General features: G+C 52.7%; 2 protein-coding genes across 5 annotated transcripts in view; both read left to right on the plus strand.

The window, feature by feature from the left end:
• Nucleotides 1-9,487, plus strand: part of UNC5B (unc-5 netrin receptor B) — a 49,950-nt gene extending 40,463 nt beyond the window's left edge. For all 3 annotated transcript variants that reach the window (XM_069018954.1, XM_069018951.1, XM_069018953.1), the window contains 14 exons: nucleotides 1,001-1,104; nucleotides 1,605-1,785; nucleotides 2,336-2,503; nucleotides 2,985-3,149; nucleotides 3,820-3,852; nucleotides 4,343-4,537; nucleotides 4,879-5,271; nucleotides 5,860-5,947; nucleotides 6,030-6,198; nucleotides 6,286-6,519; nucleotides 7,355-7,504; nucleotides 7,753-7,917; nucleotides 7,999-8,183; nucleotides 8,912-9,487. In XM_069018954.1, coding sequence (XP_068875055.1) covers nucleotides 1,001-1,104; nucleotides 1,605-1,785; nucleotides 2,336-2,503; nucleotides 2,985-3,149; nucleotides 3,820-3,852; nucleotides 4,343-4,537; nucleotides 4,879-5,271; nucleotides 5,860-5,947; nucleotides 6,030-6,198; nucleotides 6,286-6,519; nucleotides 7,355-7,504; nucleotides 7,753-7,917; nucleotides 7,999-8,183; nucleotides 8,912-9,077 — 2,396 coding nt within the window. In that variant the 3' untranslated portion in view covers nucleotides 9,078-9,487. The remainder of the gene's footprint in view (nucleotides 1-1,000; nucleotides 1,105-1,604; nucleotides 1,786-2,335; nucleotides 2,504-2,984; nucleotides 3,150-3,819; nucleotides 3,853-4,342; nucleotides 4,538-4,878; nucleotides 5,272-5,859; nucleotides 5,948-6,029; nucleotides 6,199-6,285; nucleotides 6,520-7,354; nucleotides 7,505-7,752; nucleotides 7,918-7,998; nucleotides 8,184-8,911) is intronic.
• Nucleotides 9,488-14,705: 5,218 nt separating this feature from the next.
• On the plus strand, nucleotides 14,706-24,542 carry SLC29A3 (solute carrier family 29 member 3). 2 transcript variants are annotated; one of them, XM_069018956.1, is made up of 6 exons: nucleotides 14,706-14,751; nucleotides 15,699-15,959; nucleotides 18,795-18,877; nucleotides 19,374-19,600; nucleotides 20,542-20,704; nucleotides 21,268-24,541. In XM_069018956.1, exons 2-6 carry the CDS (start codon nucleotides 15,711-15,713, stop codon nucleotides 21,935-21,937), a joined length of 1,392 nt encoding a protein of 463 aa, XP_068875057.1. In that variant the 5' UTR covers nucleotides 14,706-14,751; nucleotides 15,699-15,710; the 3' UTR covers nucleotides 21,938-24,541. The 2 variants fall into 2 exon arrangements, with proteins under 2 accessions (XP_068875057.1, XP_068875056.1); XM_069018955.1 differs by lacking the exon at nucleotides 14,706-14,751 and adding an exon at nucleotides 14,891-15,073 and having other exon boundaries at nucleotides 21,268-24,542.
• Nucleotides 24,543-25,075: the final 533 nt, after the last annotated feature.

Raw genomic sequence — 25,075 nt, forward strand, 5'->3', positions numbered from 1 at the left:
GCCAGGGCGGTGGCACTACCAGGGTTAATGCCACGTTGCCCAGCAGCGTGCTCAGCACTTCCCAGGGTTTTATTATCCTTAATAACCCAGCGGATGGCACCTTGCATGCTCTGCCTGAATCAGCAACTCCATGTCCTCCGAGTCCCTGCTGTCACGTCTCGCTACCCTGAGCTGCTGTTTGGGGGTGTCAGCCTGATTAAGGGTGACTTAGTCAGGCTGGTCCTGCCTGAATTTGCTCAGCTAGCAAACAAGATGGTGGAGCTATAGGAGGACAGCCAGGCTTCCCTGGCCCCAAACAGATTTTGCTATTAGAGGGCTAATAATCCAACGTGTTATCCAAAACAGAGAGGGCTGATGGATTGGCTACCCTGCTGAAGGGTTTTGTCTGACCAGGGAAAATCACAGGATCAGAGAATCATAGAATCCCAGAATGCTTTGGGTTGGAAGGGATCTTAACATTCCAACCCCATGCCATAGGGAGTGATGCCTTCCTCTAGACCAGCTTGCTCCAAACCCCGTCCAGCCCAGCCTTGAACCCTTCCTTGGTGTTTTTTAGAGCAGAGGGTTCGGGAGCCACATGGAGAAGGCTGGGAGTTGTAGCAGAGGATTGCAGCACCATCTAGTGACGCTCCTGCTCCTTCCAAGGCTCTGGAGCAGGACACTGCCGTGTCCCCCACATCCCGAGGGCTCTGCTGGGAGGGATGAAGAAACAGTGGATAAACTTTTTTTAGCCCCAAAAGGAAAAGACAGGATGGGGTATAAGCTTGCAAGCACATGAAGGAGGAAATATATAATCCTTGAGCACCATGTGCTGCCCCAAATCCATGGAAATCATGGCTCTTCAGCTCCTTCCTCCCAGGACACGTTTTGCCCTGGCTGTCTATGCCAGAGGGACTTCGTGACTCGTGGGTGCTTGGTGCTGAGGCACCCACCAAAGTTTTGGAGGCTGCCCTGTTCCTGCTGCAGGCTGGTAACCCCTGGCTTTTCCTTCCCCTCCCAGACCTACGGAAGAACTTTGATCAGGAGCCGCTGGGCAAGGAGGTCCCACTGGAGCACGAGGTGCTGCTGCAGTGCCGCCCGCCCGAGGGGGTCCCACAGGCCGAGGTGAGCGGCTCCTGAAGGAATGCACGGTGGGGTGTCCCATCCCATCTCCTGTCAGCTGTCATTCAGCAGAATGGTTTATTTTGGGTAGTGCCTGCTCAGCCCACTTCTCCCACACTTCCCTGAGGTGCCATTAACCCCTCAGAGGGAAGATCTAACAAGGAGGCACCCAGTGAGTTGTCTGGATTGGAGCGGTCACCAGTGGGAGCTGAGGGCTGGGAAAATCAGTACAGATGGGTTTCCCTACCAAGGTAGTGGAGCTTTCCTTGCCCACAGCTCTGTCAGCCCCTGGGAGCTGTGTGTTGGAGGTAGCCACAGTGTCTCATCCTTGGCCAAAACACCAGTAACGTGCCCCAGTCAGGCCTGGTTTGGCTCCCTTTTTGAGGAGAAATAAATCCAGTCAGAGGCAAGGTTGTCCAGTCAGTGGTTAAGGTGCTCAAGACATCATTGGTCTTGGTGATGGTGTAATCCCCATCATTCCCCATCCCTTCCTTTCCTGCCAGGTGGAGTGGCTGAGGAACGAGGATGTCATTGATCCCACCCAGGACACCAACTTCCTGATCACCATCGATCACAACCTCATCATCAAGCAGGCCCGGCTGCTGGACACTGCTAATTACACCTGCATGGCCAAGAACATCGTGGCCAAACGCCGGAGCACCACGGCCGCTGTCATTGTCTATGGTACCAGCCCATGCTCTGGGAAGGGACCTTTGGTGCTGGCTGTGTCTCCAAGCCAAGGGGGAATATGGGCACTTCCTGGGAGTGGTAGGAGTGAATTAAATTAGTGTATTAAACTAGGTGATAACCAATATCTGCAGAACAGGAGCCTCTAATGGCTTCCACAGGCAGTAAGGAGAGGTTCGAGGTGTAGGGGTCGAGGTATTTCCAAGCATTCTCGGTTCGGTAGAAGGGTGGATGGAGGCTGGATCTAGATGGATTTCTCTGGCTCTCAAAGCAGCTGGAAAGCTTTTTTGGCTTAACTTTGTTATGAAATCAAAGATCTCCTCAGAGCTAGACACAAAAATATTTGCCAAGTGGAGAAAGGACCAAAGCATTCTCAAGCATCTTGGGCATAGGGTGGGTGACACAAGAGAGTCTTGTGATTTGCTTTTCATGAGGCTGAGCTGTAACAGGGGGTCACAGAAGATGTAAAAACTCGAGGTTTAGCTCCAGCCCAAGGCTTAGCTGATGGATTGGGCTCCAGCGTTAACTCTGCCCGTCTCCTCTGCAGTGAATGGTGGCTGGTCCACCTGGTCTGAGTGGTCTCCGTGCAACAACCGCTGTGGCCGGGGCTGGCAGAAGCGCACCCGGACCTGCACCAACCCTGCTCCGCTGAATGGCGGCTCCTTCTGTGACGGGCAGCCCTTCCAGAAAATCACCTGCACCACCCTTTGTCCAGGTATGGAGGGTTCAGAACCCACCATGCCCACGCTACCTGTACCCCAGGCTGTGGTTGGGATTGTTGGGATTGTTCAGTGTGGACAAGAGAAGGCTCTGAGGTGACCTAATTGCAACCTTCCGGTACCTCAAGGGAGCCTACAAGAAACAGGGAGAGAGTTTATTTTCAAGGGCCTGGAGTGACAGCACAACAGGGAATGGCTTCATACGGACAGAGGGCAGGATTAGATGGGATATTGGGAAGAAATTCTTCCCTGTGAGGGAGGTGAGGCCCTGGCACAGGTTGCCCAGAGAAACTGTGGCTGCCCCATCCCTGGAAGTGTCTAAGGCCAGGTGGAACAGGGCTTGGAGCACCCTGGTCTGGTGGCAGGTGTCCCTGCCCATGGCAGGGGGTTGAAACAAGATGGTCTTTAAGGTATGCTGGGATAACACTCCCCAAAGTGGGAAGGTTTTACTGATGCTCCCGTGTCCGGTGCCCGCAGTGGACGGCGCATGGACAGAGTGGAGCAAGTGGTCAGCGTGCAGCACCGAGTGCACTCACTGGCGCAGCCGTGAGTGCACGGCTCCGGCCCCCCGCAATGGTGGCAAGGACTGCAGCGGGGTGCTGCTGGACTCCAAAAACTGCACCGATGGGCTCTGCCTGCACAGTGAGTACCTGGGAGGGTGGCCATAGGCATGGGGACATGACACAGGAGATGCCACTGGCTGTGGTATTCCAGCGTTTGGCCATGCTTTTTTGGCTGTGCCTCCAAGATGATGGAGTAGCCACTACCACCTGTGTTTTAAGTTGTCTTTAAAAAGGTGTTCTCATCCCTTCCAAAGTTAGTTCTTACCTGGAGGAAAGAGATACTGGGGATTTTTGGTGGAATCTAAATATGCTGCTGGCATTGAGGCCCCTGCCCTCCCTGCAGGTTTGGGGCCTCTGCTGAAATAAAGCTGGTTGTGGGTAGAGGGGACAACTAGGAGGGGTTTCTCAGTCACACCGTGAAAACGCCTTCCCTGGGTCATCGCTGGGAGTTCTGGAGGTGGTTTTTTGAGGAAATAAACCCATAGTGATGGTGATGGTGCTGCTTCCTGTGAGTGGGCATGCTGAAGGCAGCCAATGCTGCCACCTGCTGCTGTGTGACACCACTGTCGCCTTTACTGGCTGGGCACGGGAATGTCCTTGTCACGTGCTTCTACCTGGCTTTTGGAAAGCCCCAGGGAATGATACTGATCTCCCACACCCCTGGGCTGGGTTACCTCCTACTTTCTGTTTCATCTCATCCCCATCATCACCTTCACCTTTTTCTTTTCTAACTTTGTTTTTCCTAACAGATAAAAGAATTCTAAACGAGCCCAAAAGCCACCGTAAGTGCTCATTTCACGGCCATTTTTTTGTTTGTTTCTTTGGTTTTGTTCTGTTGAATTCATGTTAGGGGTTCCCTGGCATCTGGACAAGGACAGGGTGGGAAGATGGAGCAACTAAAGCCCACCCTAAAACTCCTATGTGCTCCTCAGAGTTGTCTCTGTTAGGATGTGAGGGTTGCTCACAGCTTCATGAACCTGAGCTGCACAAACCTAGTGTTTCTGGGATCCTTGGTGCTCAGGTGAAGTTTGCACGAGTGGTGGCCAGATGTCCTCCAAAGGTTTGAGGGCTTTGCCTCCATCTCATTCTCTGGCATTGTGCTTGACTTCCTGCTCTTAGAAAACACTCTCCATCTTCCTGCCAGCCTTTCCAGCAGACCCAGGGGACGTCTTTCTGTCTATGCCTGAGTCAGTGGGGGGATTCGGGAGCTCTGGTGGGTCTTGATGTACGTTTCTGCTGCTCCTTTTTTCACCTGTCTTTAATCCCTCCCAGTGCTGGAGGCCACTGGTGACGTGGCCCTCTACGCCGGGTTGGTGGTGGCCATTTTCGTCTTCATCGTGATCCTCATGGCTGTGGGGGTGGTGGTGTACCGGAGGAGACGCCGGGATTTCGACACGGACATCACGGACTCCTCAGCCGCTCTGACCGGAGGGTTCCACCCTGTCAACTTCAAGACATCCCGGCACGGTAAGAGCCACAGTCCATGGAGGTCCTCACCAGCCTTAGCTCAGTCAGAAAGTCACAGTAGAGGGTGGATCCTCACTGGGCTTCTAGTCCTGTTTTCCCGAGGGAATATACTGATTTTTGAAGGCTGAAGGCTCCATGGAAGTGGTCAGATGTTGATGGTGGGAATAAGGGCAGCCTGGTCTAGTGGAAGGTGCCCCATGGTGCAGGGGGTTGGAACGAGATGGTTTTGAAGGTCCCATCCAGCCCAAGCCATTCTGGGATGTCTTCCACTCAAGTAGTACTTTTCCATGCCCTTGTTTCCACTGCTCCCTTCATCCCACCTGTGTTTCCTGGTCCCACAGACAACCCTCAGCTGCTGCACCCATCGATGCAGCCAGACCTGACGGCCAGCGCAGGCGTGTACCGCGGCCCCATGTACGCCCTGCAGGACTCCTCTGACAAGATCCCCATGACCAACTCTCCCCTGCTGGACCCCCTGCCCAGCCTCAAGATCAAGGTGTACAACTCCTCCACCGCTTCCTCCTCGCCGGGGCTGCATGACAGCACGGACCTGCTGGGGGGGGTCCCCACCACTGGCACCTACCCAGGGGACACCGCCAGGGACAGCCACTTTGCCAACGTGCGGAGCAAAGGCCTGGGCTCCCAGCACCTCCTCAGCCTGCCCCGGGAGCACGGCTACAGCGCCAGCAGCACGTTTGGCTACCTGGGGGGAAGGCTCACCGTGCCAGGCACAGGTAAGCCCCAGGCTAGGATTGTCTGGCTGCTGAACCATCGAGGTCTTGCTTTTGTCCCTGCGTGAGCAGCCCTTTGTTATCCCAAAGCCAGCTCAGGGAAGGAAGGCAGAAAGCCATTCCCAAGCCAGGCATTGCAGGCTGGAGGTCACAGCCTCCTTGCGCTTGCCTTGGGCTTTCCCTGCCATTGATCCAAGGGCCAGCACCTTGCAAAAAGATACAAAGATTAAGATTTTCTTCCTAATGAAGAAAGAGCCTGGCTCATCTTTGCAAGTGGTGAAGCCATAGGACATCCCAGAGAAGCTGTGGCTGCCCCTGGATCCCTGGAAGTGTTGAAGGCCAGGTTGGACAGGGCTTGGAGCAACCTGGAATAGTGGAAGGTGTCCCTGCCCAAGGCAGGGGGGGCTGGAATTGGGTGATCTTTAAGGTCCCTTCCAACCCAAAGCATTCCATGTTTCTGTGATCTGGAGGTGTTCCTCTCTGTGCTGTCCTGGCTCCCTGCTCTCCTTGTGCTCGCTGGCTGGGGTGGACAGTGGTTTCTCCCTCATTCCTCCCTCTGTCTGTGACTGACACCTGTGTGTGCCATTCCAGGAGTGAGCCTGCTGGTGCCCCATGGGGCCATCCCCCAGGGGAAGTTCTATGAGATGTACCTGGTACTCAACAAGGCCGAGAGCACCCTGTAAGTCACCCCGCTGACCACCCACTCCTTGTTGGCTGCCACGGAGTTCCCTGTCCAACCTTTGTCCCCTGTCCCTCCCCAGGCTGCCCTCTGAGGGCACACAGACAATTCTGAGCCCGGCGGTGACCTGTGGGCCCACGGGCCTGCTCCTGTGCCGCCCTGTCGTCCTGACCATTCCCCACTGTGCTGACATCAGCTCCTCAGATTGGATCTACCAGCTGAAAACACAGTCCCACCAGGGAAACTGGGAGGTAAGGTGGGAACCCAGGCCTGCAGAGACCCTGAGGGGCACAACCCCTGGAACGACGGGCTGACCTCCAATCTTGATGTCCGTGTAGGAAGTTGTGACCCTGGATGAGGAGACCCTCAACACTCCCTGCTACTGCCAGCTGGAAGCCAAGTCCTGCCACATTTTGCTGGACCAGCTTGGCACCTATGTCTTTGTGGGAGAGTCCTACTCCAGGTCAGCCATCAAGAGGCTCCAGCTCGCCATCTTTGCCCCCACCATCTGCACCTCCCTGGAGTACAGCCTCAAGGTCTACTGCTTGGAGGACACGCCAGATGCTCTGAAGGTAAATATCCCCATTCCAAAGCTGCTTGTGCTGGTAGCAGGATGCTGCCTCATGCCTCTCAGGATGGCCTGGCCCTGGGGAGCAGACAACCAACTGCCTGCAAAGTGACCACAGTGAATAATAAGGTGTTTACTGTTTTCCTTGTCCTTCCTTGCCCTCTCCGAAGGAAACAGGGAGGAAGTTGTGTAGTTCCTCTGCTGGGACCCCTCCTGCAGGCATTACAGGAGAGGTTTGGCTGCCAATGGGTGGGTTTTTTATAGATCCTGTTATTTCAGCATGCATCCATGTCTCTCCCTGCCTTGGAAGGGTTTTGTGGCATAGATAACATCCAGTGCATCACGGGAAGCTGGAGTTTGGATGCTTTGGCTACCCAAACCCACCGGTGTGGTGGCTGTTTGATTCCCTGTGACTTGTCCTGTGGATCCCGTTGGGATTTCTGTGGTGCCTCTAGGTGGGGATGTAGGCAGGGCTCTGGCTCCTGGATTATCTTTTTCTCCTAAAGCTGCTGGTGTGATGAAGGGATGGTGTTAAAAGCACAGAGAGCGGCACCTTTCAAGGGAGTACCTGACCCCTGTGTTGGAGCTCTGCATTCTCTGAGGAGTATGGAGGCAGTTCAAGGAAATTCAAGTTTTAGATGGGGCTGGTATATGAGATGAGTTGGCAAGTTCTGTTGGAGTGGCAAAAGCTCTTCTCCATGGGCTTGAGGCTGCTGTTGGCTCTTCTTGTCACCTCCTCTCCCCACCCCACTACATCCTGGTTTTGGGTGTGGAGGTGGGCAGAGGAGCAGCCCCTGCCCTTTTCCTGAGCCTCACCCTACCTGTCCCACTGCCCACAGGAGGTGTTGGAGCTGGAGAGGACACTGGGAGGGTACCTGCTGGAGGAGCCCAAGTCCCTGCCCTTCAAGGACAGCTACCACAACCTGCGTCTCTCCATCCACGACATCCCCCATGCACTGTGGAGGAGCAAACTGCTGGCCAAGTACCAGGTGAGGGACTGATGTGGGGGCAGCTGGGCTTCCAGACTGGGAGCACCATCTCTAGCCAGGCACCACAGGGCTGTGGGTGCCCTGGGCTTGTCTCCTGAGTTGTCTCCTGGTTTTCTGGTCTTTTGGTGGGATGCTCTCTGTGAGGCCCTGCTGTCCCATGTCATCCCTCATGGGGTGGCTGGAGGAGGTGGGATCTCCCACAGCCCGTACTGGAGCCTTCACTGAGCCCATGCTTTGGTGGTCCACAGGAAATCCCCTTCTACCACATCTGGAGCGGCAGCCAGCGAGCCCTGCACTGCACCTTCACACTGGAGAGGTACAGCCAGGCCTCCACTGAGCTCACCTGCAAGATCTGCGTCCGGCAGGTGGAAGGGGAAGGGCAGATCTTCCAGCTCCACATCACTCTGGGAGAGGTGAGCAGAGGGGAGGTGGGGGGAGAGCAAGGGCATGCTCAGACATTTCAGCAACATCTCACCTTGTCCTTCCTCTTCCAGCACGGCAGCTCCTCTGACACCCTCCGCTCCCACCACAGCGGTGCCACCACCACCACCACCCAGGTGGGACCCTATGCCTTCAAAATCCCCCTCTCCATCCGGCAGAAGATCTGCAACAGCCTGGATGCTCCCAACTCCAGGGGGAACGACTGGAGACTTCTTGCCCAGAAGCTTTCCATGGACCGGTGGGTCTCCCCAAGCTTTTCTTTCCCTTCCTGTGCCCCCAGCAGGGAGGCTTCAATCTGTGCTACCTCTCAGCTGCAGGCCTCCAGTGGGGTTGTGTCCATCTGTATAGGGCTACCCATAAATGGGGATACAGCTCTGCATAGTTATATTCATCTCTATCCTTGGATATGATTTTAAACTAAAAGAGGAGAGGTTTAGATGAGAGATTGGGAAGAAATTCTTCCCTGTGAGGGTGTTGAGGCCCTGGCACAGGTTGCCCAGAGAAGCTGTGGCTACACCATGCCTGGAAATGTTCCAGGGGCTTGGAGCACCCTGGGATAATGGAAGGTGTCCCTGTCCATGGCAGGGGGGTTGGAACAAGATGATCTTGAAGATCCCTTCCAACCCAAACCATTCTGGGATCCATCTGTGCCACAGTCCTGCATCTCTTATCACTTTGAATGGCCCTTATTTATCTGGTACCATGTCTGTGCCATTCCCACCTGGTTTCACCCTCAGGACCAAAGGGAAAAGGGTAATTTCATCAAATCAAAGCTTACATTGCTTTTGTATGAATACCAGCTCTGTCTGAAAATTGTAGACAGTCTCTCGAGGGCTTTGGCATTTGTGTTACGGCATTCCCATCAAAGTCCATGTTCCAAACAGGTTTGCTGCTCCAGCATCCTCCCTCCTGCCGTCTCCAAAGGGCACCATAGCAGCACAACCCTCCTCTGCTTCTCCCTTTCAGGTATCTGAACTACTTCGCCACCAAAGCCAGCCCCACTGGGGTGCTCCTGGACTTGTGGGAAGCTGAGCACCAGGACGACGGTGATCTCAACACCTTGGCCAGTGCCTTAGAGGAGATGGGCAAGAGCGAGATGCTGGTGGTCATGGCCACTGAGGGGGACTGCTGATGGTGCTCCCCACGGCTGGGGGACCAGGAGGATGAAATGGGGGGTGAGGAAGGGTCCTCCCCCAATGGCAGGGGGAGGCACATCTGTCCTGAGTGGGGAGGGGCCAAGGCCGGTGCTTCTCCTGCATCACTGTCAGCCTTAGAGACCCATCCTCAGCGTTTACAAGCAATTCAAGTGTTACACAGCATTCTTCCTCCTCCTCCTCATGGCACAGGGGGGAATTAGGGCTTCTCAAGTCAGGATGGGGGCTTTCCTTTTCCTTCTTCTTTTTGGGTTCTCTTCCTCCTTTAATAGCATTTCTGCGTTGAAGAGATGAGTACAATCCAGGCTTAACTTCTGTCAAAGGCTTCAGGCAGCTTAATGAGGCAAATAAGAAAGAAAAAAAAGAAAAAAAAAAGTTTCTTAGGAAACGCGAATATTTTATTATCCAGATCTTTGGATGTGTCCTTTTTAAAAAAAAAGAAAAAAAGAAGTTAAAAAAGACAGATTTATAAATCTTTTTTCTTGGTGTGTTAGAGCAAGAACACCGCTGTGGTCGGGGTGGCAGAGAGATTTCAATGGACACGCTTTTGTAGGGAAAAGCGTGTGATCCAAGTTGAGCAAAATGTGTTTACATGTCCTGGGACCCCCAGGGAGTCTGGAGGGTGAAGTGCCTCTCCGGCCTCTGCTTCAGGGCCAGCTCAGACCCTTCCCAAGGATTTTGTCCTTGCAAACTCCCTTTTCCCTGGCAGCAGGAACAAGGGGTCCCACTCCGCCTGCAAGGAGGGATGAGGGATGCTGCCTGGTATTTAGGGTTCAGGGTGGGGAGAGATGGGTATTTTTAATGAATTCTTCCCTGGCATGGTTTGGGGGAGCTTTTTAGGATGACTGCGCCTTCATTTCCATAACTTGAGTACAAACCAAAGATTTCAGTCCTGCACCAACCTCCAGACTCAAGGCCAAAGGGGGGGATGTTTTAAACTCAGCAGGATTTTGCAGTGAGCACCCCAAACCTGGGCTCGAGGGTCAGAGGGAGGTGATGAGCGGATGTGGAGGGGTCAGGGGAGAGCAGGGGCTGGCAGGCTGGGATGTGGCCACTTCAAACCACCTCCACTTCGGGTCTGCATGCTCCTGCCTGAATTTTGATGCAGTATTTCAGCAGGGGTTCAGGGAGGGATACCTAGGTGTCTCCAAGCTGTGAGCCAGGCTGAGCATTTTCACATGAGGGACAGCATTGTAAGCAGTGATCAGGTTTCCATCCCTCACTGCAGCTCCTGTTTTTCCCTGTAATAGGCTTTTTGTAATGATGGAGAAGATGTGGGGTGAACGGAAAGTAATCAAGGAGTAGCCAGGAACGAGGTTCCTCACACAGATATGGTGTCTTGATGAAGGTAAAAAATTTAGGTTGCCTGCAGGTAGAAATAGTTACTCAGTGAGTGCTGTATCTTAGAAATTTGTCTGTTAGAAAAAAAAAGATGGGGTGGTAAGCTCAGGATTAGACTAGGTCACACTGCAAGGCTGTGTATTCTCCATCAGTGGAAGTATTAGGAGCATGTCCTGCTCTGGGCTGCAAAGCCCTGGATCAGTGTCGTGGAATGCCTGTGTCATCCCACAAAGTGCTGGACACTGGAGCGCACTCAGGGAGCCTGGAGGCTCACATGCACAGGGCATCTCAGAAGGAGCTTTCAGTATTACTGGGACATTATAGGATTCCTCTGGGCAGCTCCTGAGGCACTGATGGAAAGCATAGAGCTGCTCCCTGCTGTGTCATGGAGTTCCTGGGGTTCACTTCTTGCTGGGTTTTCAAGGCTGTGGGAAAGAAGGGATCTTTTCCCCTTGTGCTAGATGGGAAAACTTCTGCTGGGTGAGCTCCTGGGTCACGTGGGAAGGGGCTTATCCATCCTTTAGGTTGCATTTGAGCATTTCTGAGACCCTGTCTCTGAGCTAAGGAGGAATAAGCAAATTTGGAGAGCAATTAAGACTTGATGGAGCAATCCAGCTGCCAGTGGTTTCAAGGGCTCCTTTCTCAGTTCCATGGTGTTCTCTGAGGGATGAGATGCTCTTTCAGGTTGCCTCAGAATCTCTCTTGCTCCCATCCTCTGGTTTATGGATCACTGCACTGAGATGTGTGTCTGTCCATCCATCCGTCCGTCCTGCCCGCGGGTGCCTCTCTCCATCCCCATCCATCTGTGTTCATCTTCCCCTTCCTTTGGGCAGGCTTTGCTGAAGTGCAGGTCTGGGGAGATTCTCCCTGTTTTTCTGACCAGGGAACCTGCAGCAGGAGCAGGGCAGGGGGGATGCAGGGTTTGCTTCCATCTCCTCTGGGTACCAGCTCCCAGGAGCCCTCCATGCCCAAGGGTTTCTCCAGCCAGGCATTTTGGCAAAGGCAGCCCCATGGTCCATGTTGTCCTGGCAGCGTCTATCTCTCGGTCCAAAATATGTTTCCATATTTATATGTCCAGGGGATGGGCCTGGTGGCATCCTCTAAACCCACGTCTGTTTATTCTGTAAACTAAAGAACTGTAAATAAAGTTTAGCATTCCTATTGTAACAAATTAATTTTTATGCAATAAATTATATTTCCTAGTCTAATAAAAAAAAAAGAAGGAAACAATCTGCTCGCTCCTCTCCTGTTCATCACTCACTGGTTCCTGCTGCATTAGGCATCTGCAGGGATTGGGGTCTGGCAGCAGCAGCAGCCTGGGGATCCCTGTGAGCATCCCTTGAACCTGCTTTTGGCTCCGATGCCATGGGTATGCCAGCGGGAGCATGTTGCTCTCGGCATCCCTGATGGAAGGAAGCTGGAGATTGATTGATGGTTTGTTTTGGACTCACATGGGTGATTACAAGGCAGGAGACGAGGGCTGCAGCTCTGTCTCTTGGGCTAAGCCACTCTCTCAGGCAGTTAATTCCTTTCCCCAAGGGATATCCTACAGAAAGGAATGCCCCTTCCAGCAAAGACTAGGATGGGGGAAGGATAATATGGGAGGGGGGAATGGAGCATGGAGCTTCAGCTGCAAGTTAGGCATCCCTGTTCTCCAGCATCCCACTTCGCTTCCTCCCCTGCTTGGGGATTTTTGCTGCACCCCTGCTTCAGTCCCAGCAAGGAAACGAAGCCAGAAGGGTTTGCAGGGAGGTTTGAGGATCTCACTGTCCCTGCCTGGTCCACTCACCTCATCCAGTTCATGGGGACCAGTTGCCACCAGGTGATGGCAACATTGTCCGTGCTCTGGGCAGGTGTGGGAGTTCTGTAACCAGTGAGAAAAAGGGGGAGGAAATTGCCGCCCTGCCACCACAGCGATTATAACGTAGCCACACACATATGCCCAACCCTCCCAGCTGGGCTTTCCAGCTCTGGACACGATGCTGAGGCAGATGCCTTCTCAAAAGGGATAACCTTTTCAGAGCCCTGGAATGGTTTGGTTTGGAAGGGATGTTATAGAGTCTTTTTCCACTCGCCTGCCATGGACAGGGACACCTTCCATTAGACCAGGTTGCTCCAACCTGGCCTTGAACACTTCCAGGGATCCAGGGGCAGCCACAGCTTCTCTGGGTAACCTGTGCCCTTGCCTCACCACCATCACAGGGAAGAATTTCTTCCTAATATCCAGTATAAACCTGCCCTCTTGTCAGTTTAAAGCTATTCCTGCTTGTCCCTTTCTTTGCATCTCAATTCCTATAACCTCTCCCTCCCATGTTGCTTTCCTTGGGCACTTTTTGCACTAAACCATCTTTCCAAGGGCCCAAATCTATGGATAACTTTGACCAGCTGGTGCCCAATTTCACCTCTTGTTCTGTTGAAACACCCAGTTTGCTAATTCCCCTTAGAATTCAGCTGCCCCAAATCCCTGCAGTGACATATTGAACTCAGCCCCCATGACAAGCTCAAAAACAGCAGCTGTCCCATGAAGAGCTGACAAATTTATTCTGCATGAGAGAGGACACCCAAGAGCAGCACAGGGGTGTCCCTAAACCTGCCCCCAGCCCTTGTGGAGGCTGTGTTGTTGCAGAGGGTCTCTGGAGTGTGGGTAATGTTGTCAGGAGGGGCTGTCGTGGCTTTGGCCCAGCGTGGCCTGGCTCTGTCCCCCCCGCTGGGCTGTCACGGTCCCCTGTGCTGATGTGATCCGAGGCTCCTCTCCAGCAGTGGGTTTTTTGACATGATAGATGGCAGCAGGTCAGAAATATCAGGCAAATCCCTCAGAGCTGACGGGTTACTGACTCGAATAGGCCATGCCATCTCCTCAGGTGCTTTCCCAGCCTGGCATGTCAATGTGGATGAAAATCCCAAGGAGAAACCTCTGGAGAGAAATCCATGTGCTGCTCTCCAGCCTTTCCATTTCAGCACATCGCCGGTGGGTCAGTTGTGTGCTGCTGCTTGTTTTCCTCACAAAAGAGGAAAAAACATTGGAGCGTGTCTTGGGTTGTTGTGACATCTGGGTGGCCGAGGCCATCTGACCTGCTCTGCTCCAAGGCTCAGAGGCTGGAGATGGGTGGTGGCCAGCTGTGTGTGCACTGGGGCTACTGGGTGTTGTCTGGGTCCCTCTGTATTTCTCCCACAGGTGAAAAAAATCTGGACTAGATTTTGGGGCCTTCCACAAAAAAAAAAAAAAAAGAGTATTTTGCTTTGATGAAGGGTTGGATACATTTGCATGTCCCTGTGTAGAAAGAGGTAATGATGTTTTCCTTTACAGTCACACTGTGCCCTCAAGATGAGTGTCAAAGTGTAGTTTGGAGGGAATTGAGGACTTCACAGTGGAATTCTTCCTGATGGGGCATTGCAGGAAGCACAGGGAGTAAAGGAGGAGCTTGTATCTCATCCTGCAGAAGATGCTCCCCATTCCCCACCCTCCTATCTTCAGGAGGTGGTGTTTTGGTGACTTCTGAAAAAAATCAAGCCCAGGCAAAAGCTGTGCTATAAGCCAGGCTGTGATTAACACTGATTTTCATAGAATCATGGAATGATTTGGATTAGAAGGGGCCTTTAGGATCATCTTGCTGCTTCCCTGTGCCATGGGCAGGGACACCTGCCACCAGACCAGGGTGCTCAGAGACCCATCCAGCTTGGACACTTCCAAGGATGGGGCAGGCACAGCTTCTCTGGGCAACCTGTGCCAGGGCCCCACAACCCTCACAAGGAAGAATTTCTTCCCAATATCCCATTTATTCATGTTCTCTGCCAGTTAGAAGCCATTCCCCTTGTCCTGACACTCCATCCCCTTGTCCCGACACTCTATCCCCTTGTCCCAAGTCCCTCTCCAGCTCTGTTGGAGCCTCTTCAGGCATCGGAAGGGGCTCTGAGGTCTCCCTGGAGCCTTCTGTTCTCCAGGTGAACACCCCTAGCTCTCCCAGCCTGGCTCCATACAGGGGGTTTCCAGCCCTCAGAGCAGCTCCGTGGCCTCCTCTGGACTCGCTCCAGCAGCTCCAGGCCCTTCCCGTGCTGGGGATGCCGGAGCTGGCCGCAGGCCTGATCCCACCAGAGCGGAGCAGAATTTGGGGGGAGGGGTTTCGCCGAGAGGGGCGCGGCCAGCATCGGGGGCGCGGCCAGTCCGGGCCCGCCCACCTCCTGCTGCGGGGCGCGGCCAAACCCGCTGGGGGCGTGGCGCTGCGGTGAGCGGGCGTGGCCTGTCCATTAACGGCGGGGCGGGGCGGGGCCGGGAGCCCTGAGGCGGTGGCGGCGGGGCCGCGTGGGACCCCCGTAAGTGCTGCGCTGTCGGGGCGAGTGGGGCCGGGCGGAGGGGGGGACGCATGGATAGAATGGGAGGCTGCAGGGAGGGAGGCGACACTCCCCGCTCCCGAAATCCCCTGGTTTGTTTGCAAAAAGCCCGGTTTCCGGCATTTCCGCCTCCCCCGCGCTCTGCCCTGCCCCTCTGGGCGGGGGTTCGGCCGGCGCTGCTTGGGGTCGGCTCCGAGGCTCCCGGCCCAGCCCGGCGCGGCTGAGGTAGATCCCGGTTCCCCTGGCCAGCCTCCTGCGGCGTTCCCAAGTTCTTTTCCTGCGCCACGTGATGCTGTGTGTCTTTGTGAGTCATTTTACACACAGCCGGGTGACGTCGCGTTTGGTTTAGGAGCCGCTCCGCCAAGCCCGAGTGATGTTGTAGTAGTTTACAAGTCGTTTCGGAAAGCCCGTCCGTGTTACTATGAGTTTACACCTTGTTCTGCAGAGCCCGACGGCGCTGTTGGTTTGGCAGCCGTTGGGTTTTTTTGGAGCCTCACGTGAGCTAAGTGAGGTTTCTTACTCCTGCAAGTCCAAGGGGGCAGGTTAAATATTAATGATGGACAGAAATATGGGTGGACTCTGCTGAGTCTCAGTCCCTTTTCCCATGCCTTTCCATCCCTGGTTCAGCTCACTCCTCCAGTATTTGGCTGCTGAGGCCCTGGCGCAGGGGAGAAGCTGTGGCTGCCCCTGGATCCCTGGAAGTGTCCAAGGCCAGGTTGGACAGGACTTGAAGCCACTTGGTCTAGTGAAAGGTGTCCCTGCCTATGGTAGGGGCATTGGAGTGAGATGGGCTTCAAGGTCCATTCCAACCCAAACTATTCCGTGATTCCATGATTTGCAAGGGCCAAAGGGGGAGGGAGCCACAGCTTGTGAGCAGCAGTTTGGAACCCTGGTGTGACAATATCCTTGTGGGCGGTTGTTTTTCCCAGTGTTCCAGCACGATGCACCCGGCAGCTGGCAGCTTTGCCTCGGACCAGGAGCCCCTGCTGGAGGATCCCGTGGGGAGCCGGTACAGCCAGCAGAAGCCAAGTGACCGCTGGCATGGGGCCTACCTTATATTTTTCCTCCTGGGCATTGGGTCCCTCCTGCCCTGGAATTTCTTCATCACGGCCAAACACTACTGGAGGTATAAGCTGCAGAACTGCTCGGATGAGCCGGGCCCAGTGGGGGAGGCAGCCTCAGACCTGCAGGTGAGTGCTGCTTTCAAGGCAGAAAAAATAACCTGTTTTCCCTCCTAACTTGCTGTTTTTCCCCCTCCACTTCCCCAGAAGGTAAGTGAACATTCTCTAGGGTCTCACCTGCTGCAAACCAGAGGGAAAGGTTTATTTGGTATTTATTTACAAATATCTACAGGGAAGATGCTTCAAATCATTTTGTGGTCTGCCTTTTACCTGTATTTGGACTACTAAGTTTTAAGGTGAATCTAAAAAAATAGGGCTTAACGTTTCATAGGGCAGTTTCTACCAGTGCAAGGTGTCTTTGTGGTGGTCTCTTTTTTTGTCCTTCATGATCTGGCAGGTGTGACATGAGTATCTCCTTGCAGTGATCAACATCTGGCTTGTGGCATATGGGGCGAGGGGCTTGTCACAGGGTGATGGATGAGCCAACCTTTATGGCCTCTTTCTCTCCCCAGAAAGGCTGCTTTCTCTTGCCTTGCTGCTCCTGCCACAGCAGGATTATTTCCCTGTGCCTCCCTGACAAAGCCGTGGGTTTGTTTCTTTGTGGCTGGAAAAAGTGTTGGAGCAATGAGGCTGCATCACAGCCTCCTCCAGTGGCAGAGCTTGTTCAGGTGGTTTGGGCACTTTTTCTTTTTATATAAACACAGAGCCAGGTGTGACGCCCATGTTTCCCCTCAGATTTCTCACTCCAGTACACCCACAGCTCTTTTAATTTTCATAGTTGTTAAGTCAGCTGCTTTTTCGATGGGGAGGAGGAAGTGCTTATACCAGGATGCTACAGGTGTGCTGCTGTAGAGCAAGAAAGTGAATTAAACTGATGGTGCCCAAGCTCCTGCACTGCCTGAAGACCTTCTGTGCTGGGAAGGTGCTCAGAGAGGGGTGAAAGGTGCTCTGTCACCACATGGTGTGGCGTTCTCTCATATTCCTTGCACCCCACATGTTCCTCACTGCCTCTACATCATGCTGATCCTCCTGAAAAAACCTGGGTTTATGTAGAGTATCACTAGGTGTTTCCTTGCACAGCTGTGTTCCTGGCAGGATCAGCCATTTCTTTGCTGAAAAGGTGTTTCTCCTCTTCCTTTGTGGCTGTGGAGGGATGCTTTTTTCTTTCTCCAAGGAAAAGCTACATGGCTTTTCTGTGGCAGTTGAGAATGATCAACATTAAACCAGTCAGCCCAGTTTCTGCCCTGCTGCTGCAGCAGGAGGGTTTACCTGCACACGGAACTCGACTCTGGAAGGATGCGTCTCTGACTGACAGTCTGCTCCTGGCTCCAGCCTTTTCACTGCTGCTAATTTCATGCCTCATGCTCCAGGTAACAGTCCAGTGCCTTCAGCCACTGTCATGGACCTGTATTCCTTTTCCAGCCTGGCAGGAGCCCAGCTGCCAAGTCCAGGCTGGAGCAGAATAGAAACTACTTTGCAAAAGCATCTTGCATAGGACTTGCCACCACAATGCTTTGTTCTGGTTTGGGTTTTTTCAAGGCAGCGTGTTTGAAGTTAATATGGGGTTAAAGACTTCCATTATGTGCCCCAGCTCTGTGGCTGAGGGATGCCACCTTCCCCCATTAGACCTGGATGTGGGAAGAAGATGTCAGGTTTACTCTGGGGTTTATTTTAAGGGCTCAGCAGAAAGGGAGAAGAACTAGGTATATCCGGGAGTGCCAAAAATGAAAACATATCTGTGAAGGGTGGGATTACCCATGGAGTGAGAAGAGTTGCCTTTGGAGATGGATTAAAACCAAACAAGCAGGAGAGAGGAGTATGGAACCTGATATTTTCCACTGGTCCAGGCATGGATTTAATTTGACACCCACCATTCTGCTGCTGCATTAAAAATGTGGTGCAAGGGCTCTTAAATACTTGCCCAATTCTCTTCTCACTGCTGGTGTGAGCCCATTTTCTGGGAATGAATGAATATTTCCCTGGGATGCTCAAAATGCAGCATCTCTGCTGGATTACTTTGAGTACACTTGTGCTTGGTGCAAAGCATTAGAAAGTCATTTTTCCTCCCCAAAAGCCGAAGAAGATTAACTTGGAAGTTTATTGAGTATCCCCGGGATGGTTTGGAGGTTTGTTTTAAGTAGATGGGTAAATAAGTTGGAGTTTTAGCTGCCAGGTTTGCATTTTGCTTTGTCTTTTCTGCTATAATTCATCGTGTGGCCACAGAACTTTGAGCCTCCTGCTTGGCTGAGCCAATGCCATCAGCACAGGCATTTAAGTCTCTGCCTATCTGGACCCTCTAGGAATGATTATTAGATTTCCTGTTGCTTCCAGTGAAGCTTCTGTTAGGGAAGAAGAGATGAACGTGCTTGTAAACTGATAAAAAATGATGCAAAGTGCTAAAAAATAATGTAATGTGCAGAGAAAACCTGCCAAGTGCCATCTCCTGCTTGGACATGATGTGGCCCCATCTCTGTAGCTGGCTAAGTCCAGAAAATGAAAACCTGTCATGATAGGGGTGGACATGTAGGTCATCTCTGCTTTGTGAGCATCATCCTACCTGCTGGCTGAGATTGCTGCAGCAAAAAAATGGGATTAAGCCCCTCGAGGGGAGGAGAGGGAGCAGACACGCTTTGATGGTGCACAGCAGTATGGCAGCTATTTCCTTCACTGTTTATTTTTTCCTTCTGAACTTATGTCCCTGATTTTCTGAAATAGCCTGGCACTATGAGAAGGCAAATCCCAGAATTCCCATTGTCCTGAGCAGTTTGCAACATGTGCTACAACACAAAAAGGTGGATACCTACACCATAACTCCCTGTTGTGTCATATTCAGGACCTGAAATTCATATGCTGTTCCCCCTACAACCTTTTTTACTTCATTTTGGTTTTGTTTTTCCGTGGCAGGACTATTTTGAGAGTTACATCTCCATTGCTTCCACCGTGCCGTCAGTGCTGTGCCTGATTGGAAACTTCTTGCTTGTCAACAAGTAAGTGTTGCTCTGATCCACACATGCCTGCAGCTGGCTTGAGTAAATAAATTCCTAATTGATTCCTTGGTTAATTGCTTGGAAACAATCTTCCCTCTTAAAAATACCTTTATTGTCACCAGGGGACTGGTTGACAAAAGCAAAGCTCATCCAGGTAAGAGAAACACCTTGCCCTGGTTTTACCAGCACTTGAACTGGGTTAAGAAATGGACTAGCTGCACCTTGTTGCAAGCTTGGCTTAAATCTCAAACAGCCTCATCCCTTCATTTGAACCCTTCTTAATCCCACATCAAACTCCTGCATGTTTGCAGGCATGGGTTTGTGTGCTTAATCTCCAGATTCCAGCTCCCTACCTCTCTTCCTTGCCTCACTGTTTCCTCGTGTCCCCCCGTCTTTATTTTCTTTGTCCCTTCTGCCAGCACAGGACTTCTTGTCCTCCCACATCTGACCTTCATGTTGTGGTTTGAAACGCAGGACTCCTTCCCCTTGTCCCCAGGGTTCCTGCCAGTGTCCGGATCCTGTCCTCCCTCTTTGTCATGCTGGCTGTTTTCCTGGTGATCACAGTGCTGGTGAAGGTGGATACGTCTGCCTGGACGACGTGTTTCTTCGCCCTCACCATCGGCTGTGTGGCAGTGGTCAGCAGTGCCTCCACCATCTTTTCCAGCAGCATCTTTGGCCTGAGCAGCTGCTTCCCCATGAGGAACCTGCAGGCTCTGATCTCAGGTTGGGTGATCCCACTGGGATTGTGCTCTTGGACTTTCCCTGCTCGGCTCTGTGGTTTTCTCTCTCCTGCACCTGGGGTTTTGTCATGTGGGGTTTGTTTTAGAAGCCTAACTTTGCCTTAATGATAAAGGGAAGTTGCTGAAGGAGAAACTTGCTCAGTCACATGAGCTTTGGTTTCTGTAAATACCCATAAACTGACCTTGGAGAGTTGCTGGGTGCAGGGAGAAGGGGGAAGGAGATGACTTCCCCCTGCCCTGCCATTTCCAGCTGAGGGTTCTGCAGCTTTGCCTTGTCTCCTTTCTGTTCAGTGTTTCTGTGAGTGATGAGGGGCAGGTTGGGAGCTGTGAGTGATGAGCTCCCTGGAGCTTTGATAACATTATAAATATGCTGTGGAATGGTTGACAAACCAAGATGAAAGGGGGAGAAAAATCAGGATGGAGAAGTTTTTCCTGGGGCCAAGAGAGGAGTGTCTTAATGAGTTTATCTCAGAGAGGAAAAGCACCACATCCCTGAGATGGCATTCCTGCTGCTGGTGGCTTGGATACCCATCTGGAGGAGTGCAGAAGAGAGGTTGATTATATGTGTGCTGGTGGAAAGCCATATTTAGGCTTTGGAAAAGGTTTGGACTTTTTCTGCAGGACTTGGGACCTGCAAGCCCAGCAGGTCAAGTCCCATCCTGACCCTTGTGTGTGCTGTGCTGTGTTGGAAGGGGATGCAGAATGGCACCTGGGCTGTGGTGCAACCCCACAAATACCTGAGGTGTGGAAATGGAGAGGAGATGGTTTGTGCAGCTGCACCCTGAGCCGAGTTTGGGGTTGAGCGTATGGGGCAGGGCCTGAGCTGTGTCCCGTGGGGGAGCTGTGCATGTCAGAAGAGGAGCTTCTGGGCTCCTCCTCTCATTCTGCGTCCCTCACTGTGCCCATCTCTGTTCCCACACGCAGGCCAGGCCATGGGTGGCACCGTCAGTGCCGTGGCCTCTGTGATAGACCTGGCAGCGGCGGCTGATGTCACCGACAGCGCCTTGGCCTATTTCCTCACTGCTGACATCTTCATCGTCATCTGCATCATGGTGTACCTGCTCCTCCCCAGGCTGGAGTACTCCAGGTGTGTGCTAGCCTGCCAGGGGCGTCCCACAGAGGGTTTGCAGCGGGATTGCTGGGGGATCCACGGGATACTCGCTGTGCCAGTCCCTGCCCCGTCACCGCCACCAGCCAGGCTTCCCCTTTCACTGAAACCACAGGCTGAAACTGGGCATGTGCTAAGTTTCTGCCAAGCTTTCCCAGGGCTGCTGATGCCAGCGCTCCCAAAATGTGCGGAGTCAGTAGAGAGCCATAATCTGGAGGCAGGCAGCCAGGAGTGTCTCCATATTGTGTCTGCCACTCGGATGTGTGTGACCCATTGGTCTGGTTGGTGCGTGTAGCCCCCAGAGCCCCCGCCTCCATGTGCCTGCATGCAGTAGGTCCCTACTGTGAACACTGAGGGTGCAGAGAGATGAGGAGAGGGGATGGTGGGTCTCCAGAGGTCATCTCTCTGTACAAAGTGGGAGCTGGAGGTGTGGTGGGCTTGCTGGGTCCAGTGGGCATCCCTTTGTTGCCAACTTCTCTCCTGCCCTCTCTCCAAATCTCAGTTGTATTCCCCCCATGCTTCCCTCTTATCTCTTTCTCCAGGTATTACCTGAGCAGCCAGAAGGAGAGCCCCTCTCTGGTCTCTGTGCCCCCCGACAGCTCTGTGGAGGATGAAGCAGTGCCAGGAGGCACCGTGAATTCCTCTTTCCTCACAAGAAGCGCTGGCATCCCCCCACTCCGCCCCATCCTGCAGAAGACCGCCCTCCTCGGCTTCTGCCTCTTCTACGTCTTCTTCATCTCCATCATCATCTTCCCTTCCCTCTCCTCCAACATTGAGTCTGTCAGCAAGTCCTCAGGAAGCCCATGGAGCACCAAGTACTTCACACCACTCACGTGTTTCCTCCTATACAACTTTGCTGACTGGTGTGGGAGGCAGGTCACTGCCTGGATCCAGGTGCCCGGCCCCAGGAGCAAACTGCTGCCTGCCCTCGTCCTCCTCAGATCCATCTTCCTCCCTCTCTTCATCCTCAGCAACTACCAGCCCCGGGCTCATATCCAGACCGTGGTGTTCAACCAGGACATCTACCCTGTGGTTTTCACGGCACTGCTGGGGCTCAGCAATGGCTACCTGGGCACACTGGTCATGGTCTATGGCCCCAAAATTGTGCCAAAAGAGCTGGCTGAGGCAGCAGGGGTGGTGATGACGTTTTACCTCGTGCTGGGACTGGCTCTGGGGTCTGCCTGTGCTGTTTTCATGGTGCACCTCATGTAGAAGGGGTAGCCAGAGGAGGAGGATGCCCTCGGTTTGTGGTGCTGCTGTTGGGTATTTAGAGTTTGGGTTTTTTTCCCAAAAGAGTCAGGTATGCTGTGGTGTTGAGGCAGGCTGCCTGTCTTGGGAGGGGGGTAGTTGCATCCAGGGGGATGCAGAGGGAAAGTCTCCCTTCTGGGAAGGGGCATCCCCTGTGCTTGGGAAGGTTCTGTCAGACATTTTTGCTCCCCAGTTTAATGGAGCAGGGACCAAAATAGCCTCATCCTCCCCAGGGAGCTCAGGGAAGCACCAGGGACACAGGGATACTGTCCCTTGCCCCTATGCCAGTGGTTTTAAGCTGAACCCACGGCTTTTGGGGGCACCTTGGGTTTTGCTGCCACGCTGTTATGAATTCAGGTTGGGTGGTCTTTGGGGGATCCCCCCTCACTGAGCTGTGATGGTGGTGAACTAAAAAGGATTTGAGCCCTGGAGCATTTTCACACAACTTAGGGAGTGAGTAGAAGCTGCCCCAGGAATCAGGGCACTGTTTTGCACAGATTTCATACAATCATTCCACAAAAAGAAAAATAAAGGGAAACTGTTCCACTTGGACTTTTGCTTGCTTTACTTTTTCCATGTAAAATTGAATTGAGGAATCATCTACCTCCTAGTATGGTGCCACTAATGTTTGGGACTATTTCCTGGCCAAGCTGAGAGGAGCTGAGAGCTGTGACTGTGGTGTGATCCCCAATGAAAGTGAAATGCTGAGTGGTCCTAACCTGAGGTTTTTAAGGTGTCTTTAGTCTGTGTTCAGAGAGCTCTGTGAAAACCAGGGGGAGGTATGAGAGAGGCCCTGGTGTGAGGTTCGCAGCAGAAATCTGGTTAATTTATATAGACAGGCAGCATATGGCCTCCAGATGTTTTCAGAGGGGTGAGCTACTGTGACACCCAAAAATATGGCCCACCCAAAGAGGACTGGCTTTTAAAGTCATTTAAACTCCCATATGCCAGCACAGCCTGGACTAAATCCGATTACTGTATTTTCTAAGATTGGCTGGATTTATGGTCTGAAGAGGTGAACTGGTAATCAGGGATGTAATGGCAGAGGCTTGGCAGTGCAGTGATGCCTCAGAGATGCTGTCTGTGGAAATTAATTCCTTTAGGACTGGGTTCGGAGCAGCTGCTCTGTTACTGGGATGCTCTCTCAGCACGTCCTGCTTGCCTAAGTCATGGTGGAGCTGCTGGATGTGGGACTTTGCTGGGAGAACAACAGGATCATGGTGGTCACTGCCCTGGGGTGCCATTTGGGTGTGGTGGACATTTGGGTTTTTACATCTTTTCCAGTGTTTAGTTTGGGCCCCTTGGCAATACACACACTGCGTTTTGCTTTACAGCTGATTTTTATTTCAACATAAAATCCAGACACAAGTGGAAAATTTGTTGGGTGTGCAGTAGTGAGGAGCAGCTTTATGGAACATGTGGGCTCTTGATCCTGTCCCTTTGGTGGGTTTGGAGCCCTTTGGCCTCCAGCACTCAGCCAGGGACTGCCTTGACCCAGGTGAAGGCCCACACGGGGGCTGAGGGTCAGGATGCTGGCTGCCCCTCATGGGGGTCAGTGCTCCCATCGCCTCCCTGGTGCTGGAAAAATGCAGCCGTTGGTCAAAAAGCCCAACCCAACTTGGTCCTGGCAACCAAAAAGTCCCTTTGTGGGCTTCAGTGGGCCTGTCTTCAATCTGTGCATTTTACCCCAATCCAAGGAATTATGAGATTCAGCTTGTTTTTTTACTGCTTTGCATCTCTGCTCCTCCTTTCCTTCCTGTTATAGACCGAATTCTTATCTGGTACCATTGCTAATAAAGATAATTCTTGATCCTGTGCAACTGCTGGTGTCTGAAATAATTTCTCTTGGAGATGCACTGATGCATGCAGTTTTAGCTTGCATTTTTCCTTCTGGTCATCCTTCTCTCCCAGCTTGGGCTGTAAACTCAGAGAAATCCCTGGCAAGGGCTAGGTGAAGGAGCCCTGAGAGCACTGCTTTGAGAGCACAGTTATTCTGATGGAATATCCCCATGCAGGGGACATGCAGGTAGGTGTGGAGAGGGTTCCTGTGGCAGGGGGAGTGAGCAAAAAGGGGATTTATCCTTTGGTTTTGGTGGCATTCAGCTAAGGAAGGTTAATAAATGAGGGGGAAAAATCAATACAGATGCAAATTGGGCAAGAACCAGGTCTGGGTATAAAGCAGGGAATGCTGGTGGGAATGCCATGGTATGGGGGTGGATGCTGCCAGGCCTCTGAGCCATGAGCTGTGGGTGATCCCCCTGCAAAAGGGGATGGATAATTTATAGGGAATTGCATTTAATGGCAGGGAAGTAATTACAGTGCCTGGGAGAAGTCACATCTGCTGCTCAGCGTGGGCCATACTGAGGAGTTCAAGGTAAGGAAAAGTGGGACGAGGAGGGAAATGGTGGTGGCAAGGCAAAATGAAGGATGCTGGGTCTGGGATGCACCAAAGTACAGCTACATCTTGCTATCTGCCTGGGTGGGTTGAGTTGGTGTCCCTGCCCATGGCAGGGGTTTGGAACTAGATGATTATCACAGTTCCTTCCAATCCAAACTATTTCATGATCCTATGATTAATGCATCTTTGACAACAAAAGCAGCCATGGACCCCAGTTCACAGGCCTGGAAGGATGCTCTAGCCAGGAGGAACACTGCAGGGATCAAACCTACTTCACATTTAGCTGGGAGATTATACTGCCTTTTTTCTAGTTCTTCAAGAGGGAGTTGCTTCCCAGAACTGGGATACCTGAGGTCCAGAGGAAGACCATGTCTGTGGGCAGGGCTGGAGCTGAGCTGCATCCATGTATCTTCCTCACTTTCTTAAAAATGCATTCCCAGATTTTGTCTCTGTAACTACCACCCTCTTCTCAGCCATCAGGGCTGTGCATGTTTTCCCATCTCCCAGCCGAGGAAGGCAGGTGTTGATCCGGCTGCCATGGGAAGGACCACATGCTCTGCTCAGGGCTTGGCCCCTCTCCTCTGTGGGTGTAAAACGAGCCATGCAGGCATTGCAAAACTCCTGAGGGAGAGCCCACGATGTGAAATGGAGTCACACAAATCCTGGTGTGGTGCCCAGCACTCGAGGTGGTGCCCAGTACTGCT

Source organism: Aphelocoma coerulescens, chromosome 6 (assembly GCF_041296385.1).
Source record: "Aphelocoma coerulescens isolate FSJ_1873_10779 chromosome 6, UR_Acoe_1.0, whole genome shotgun sequence".
NCBI lineage: Eukaryota > Metazoa > Chordata > Aves > Passeriformes > Corvidae > Aphelocoma > Aphelocoma coerulescens.

What these genes read in the sequence shown, in the direction of transcription:
- SLC29A3 (XM_069018955.1), top strand. An exon ending in AGGCAGCCTCAGACCTGCAG is followed by an intron (nt 15,960 to 18,794) that starts GTGAGTGCTGCT and finishes TTTCCGTGGCAG; the next exon opens with GACTATTTTGAGAGTTACAT. An exon ending in CCCAGGCTGGAGTACTCCAG is followed by an intron (nt 20,705 to 21,267) that starts GTGTGTGCTAGC and finishes CTCTTTCTCCAG; the next exon opens with GTATTACCTGAGCAGCCAGA.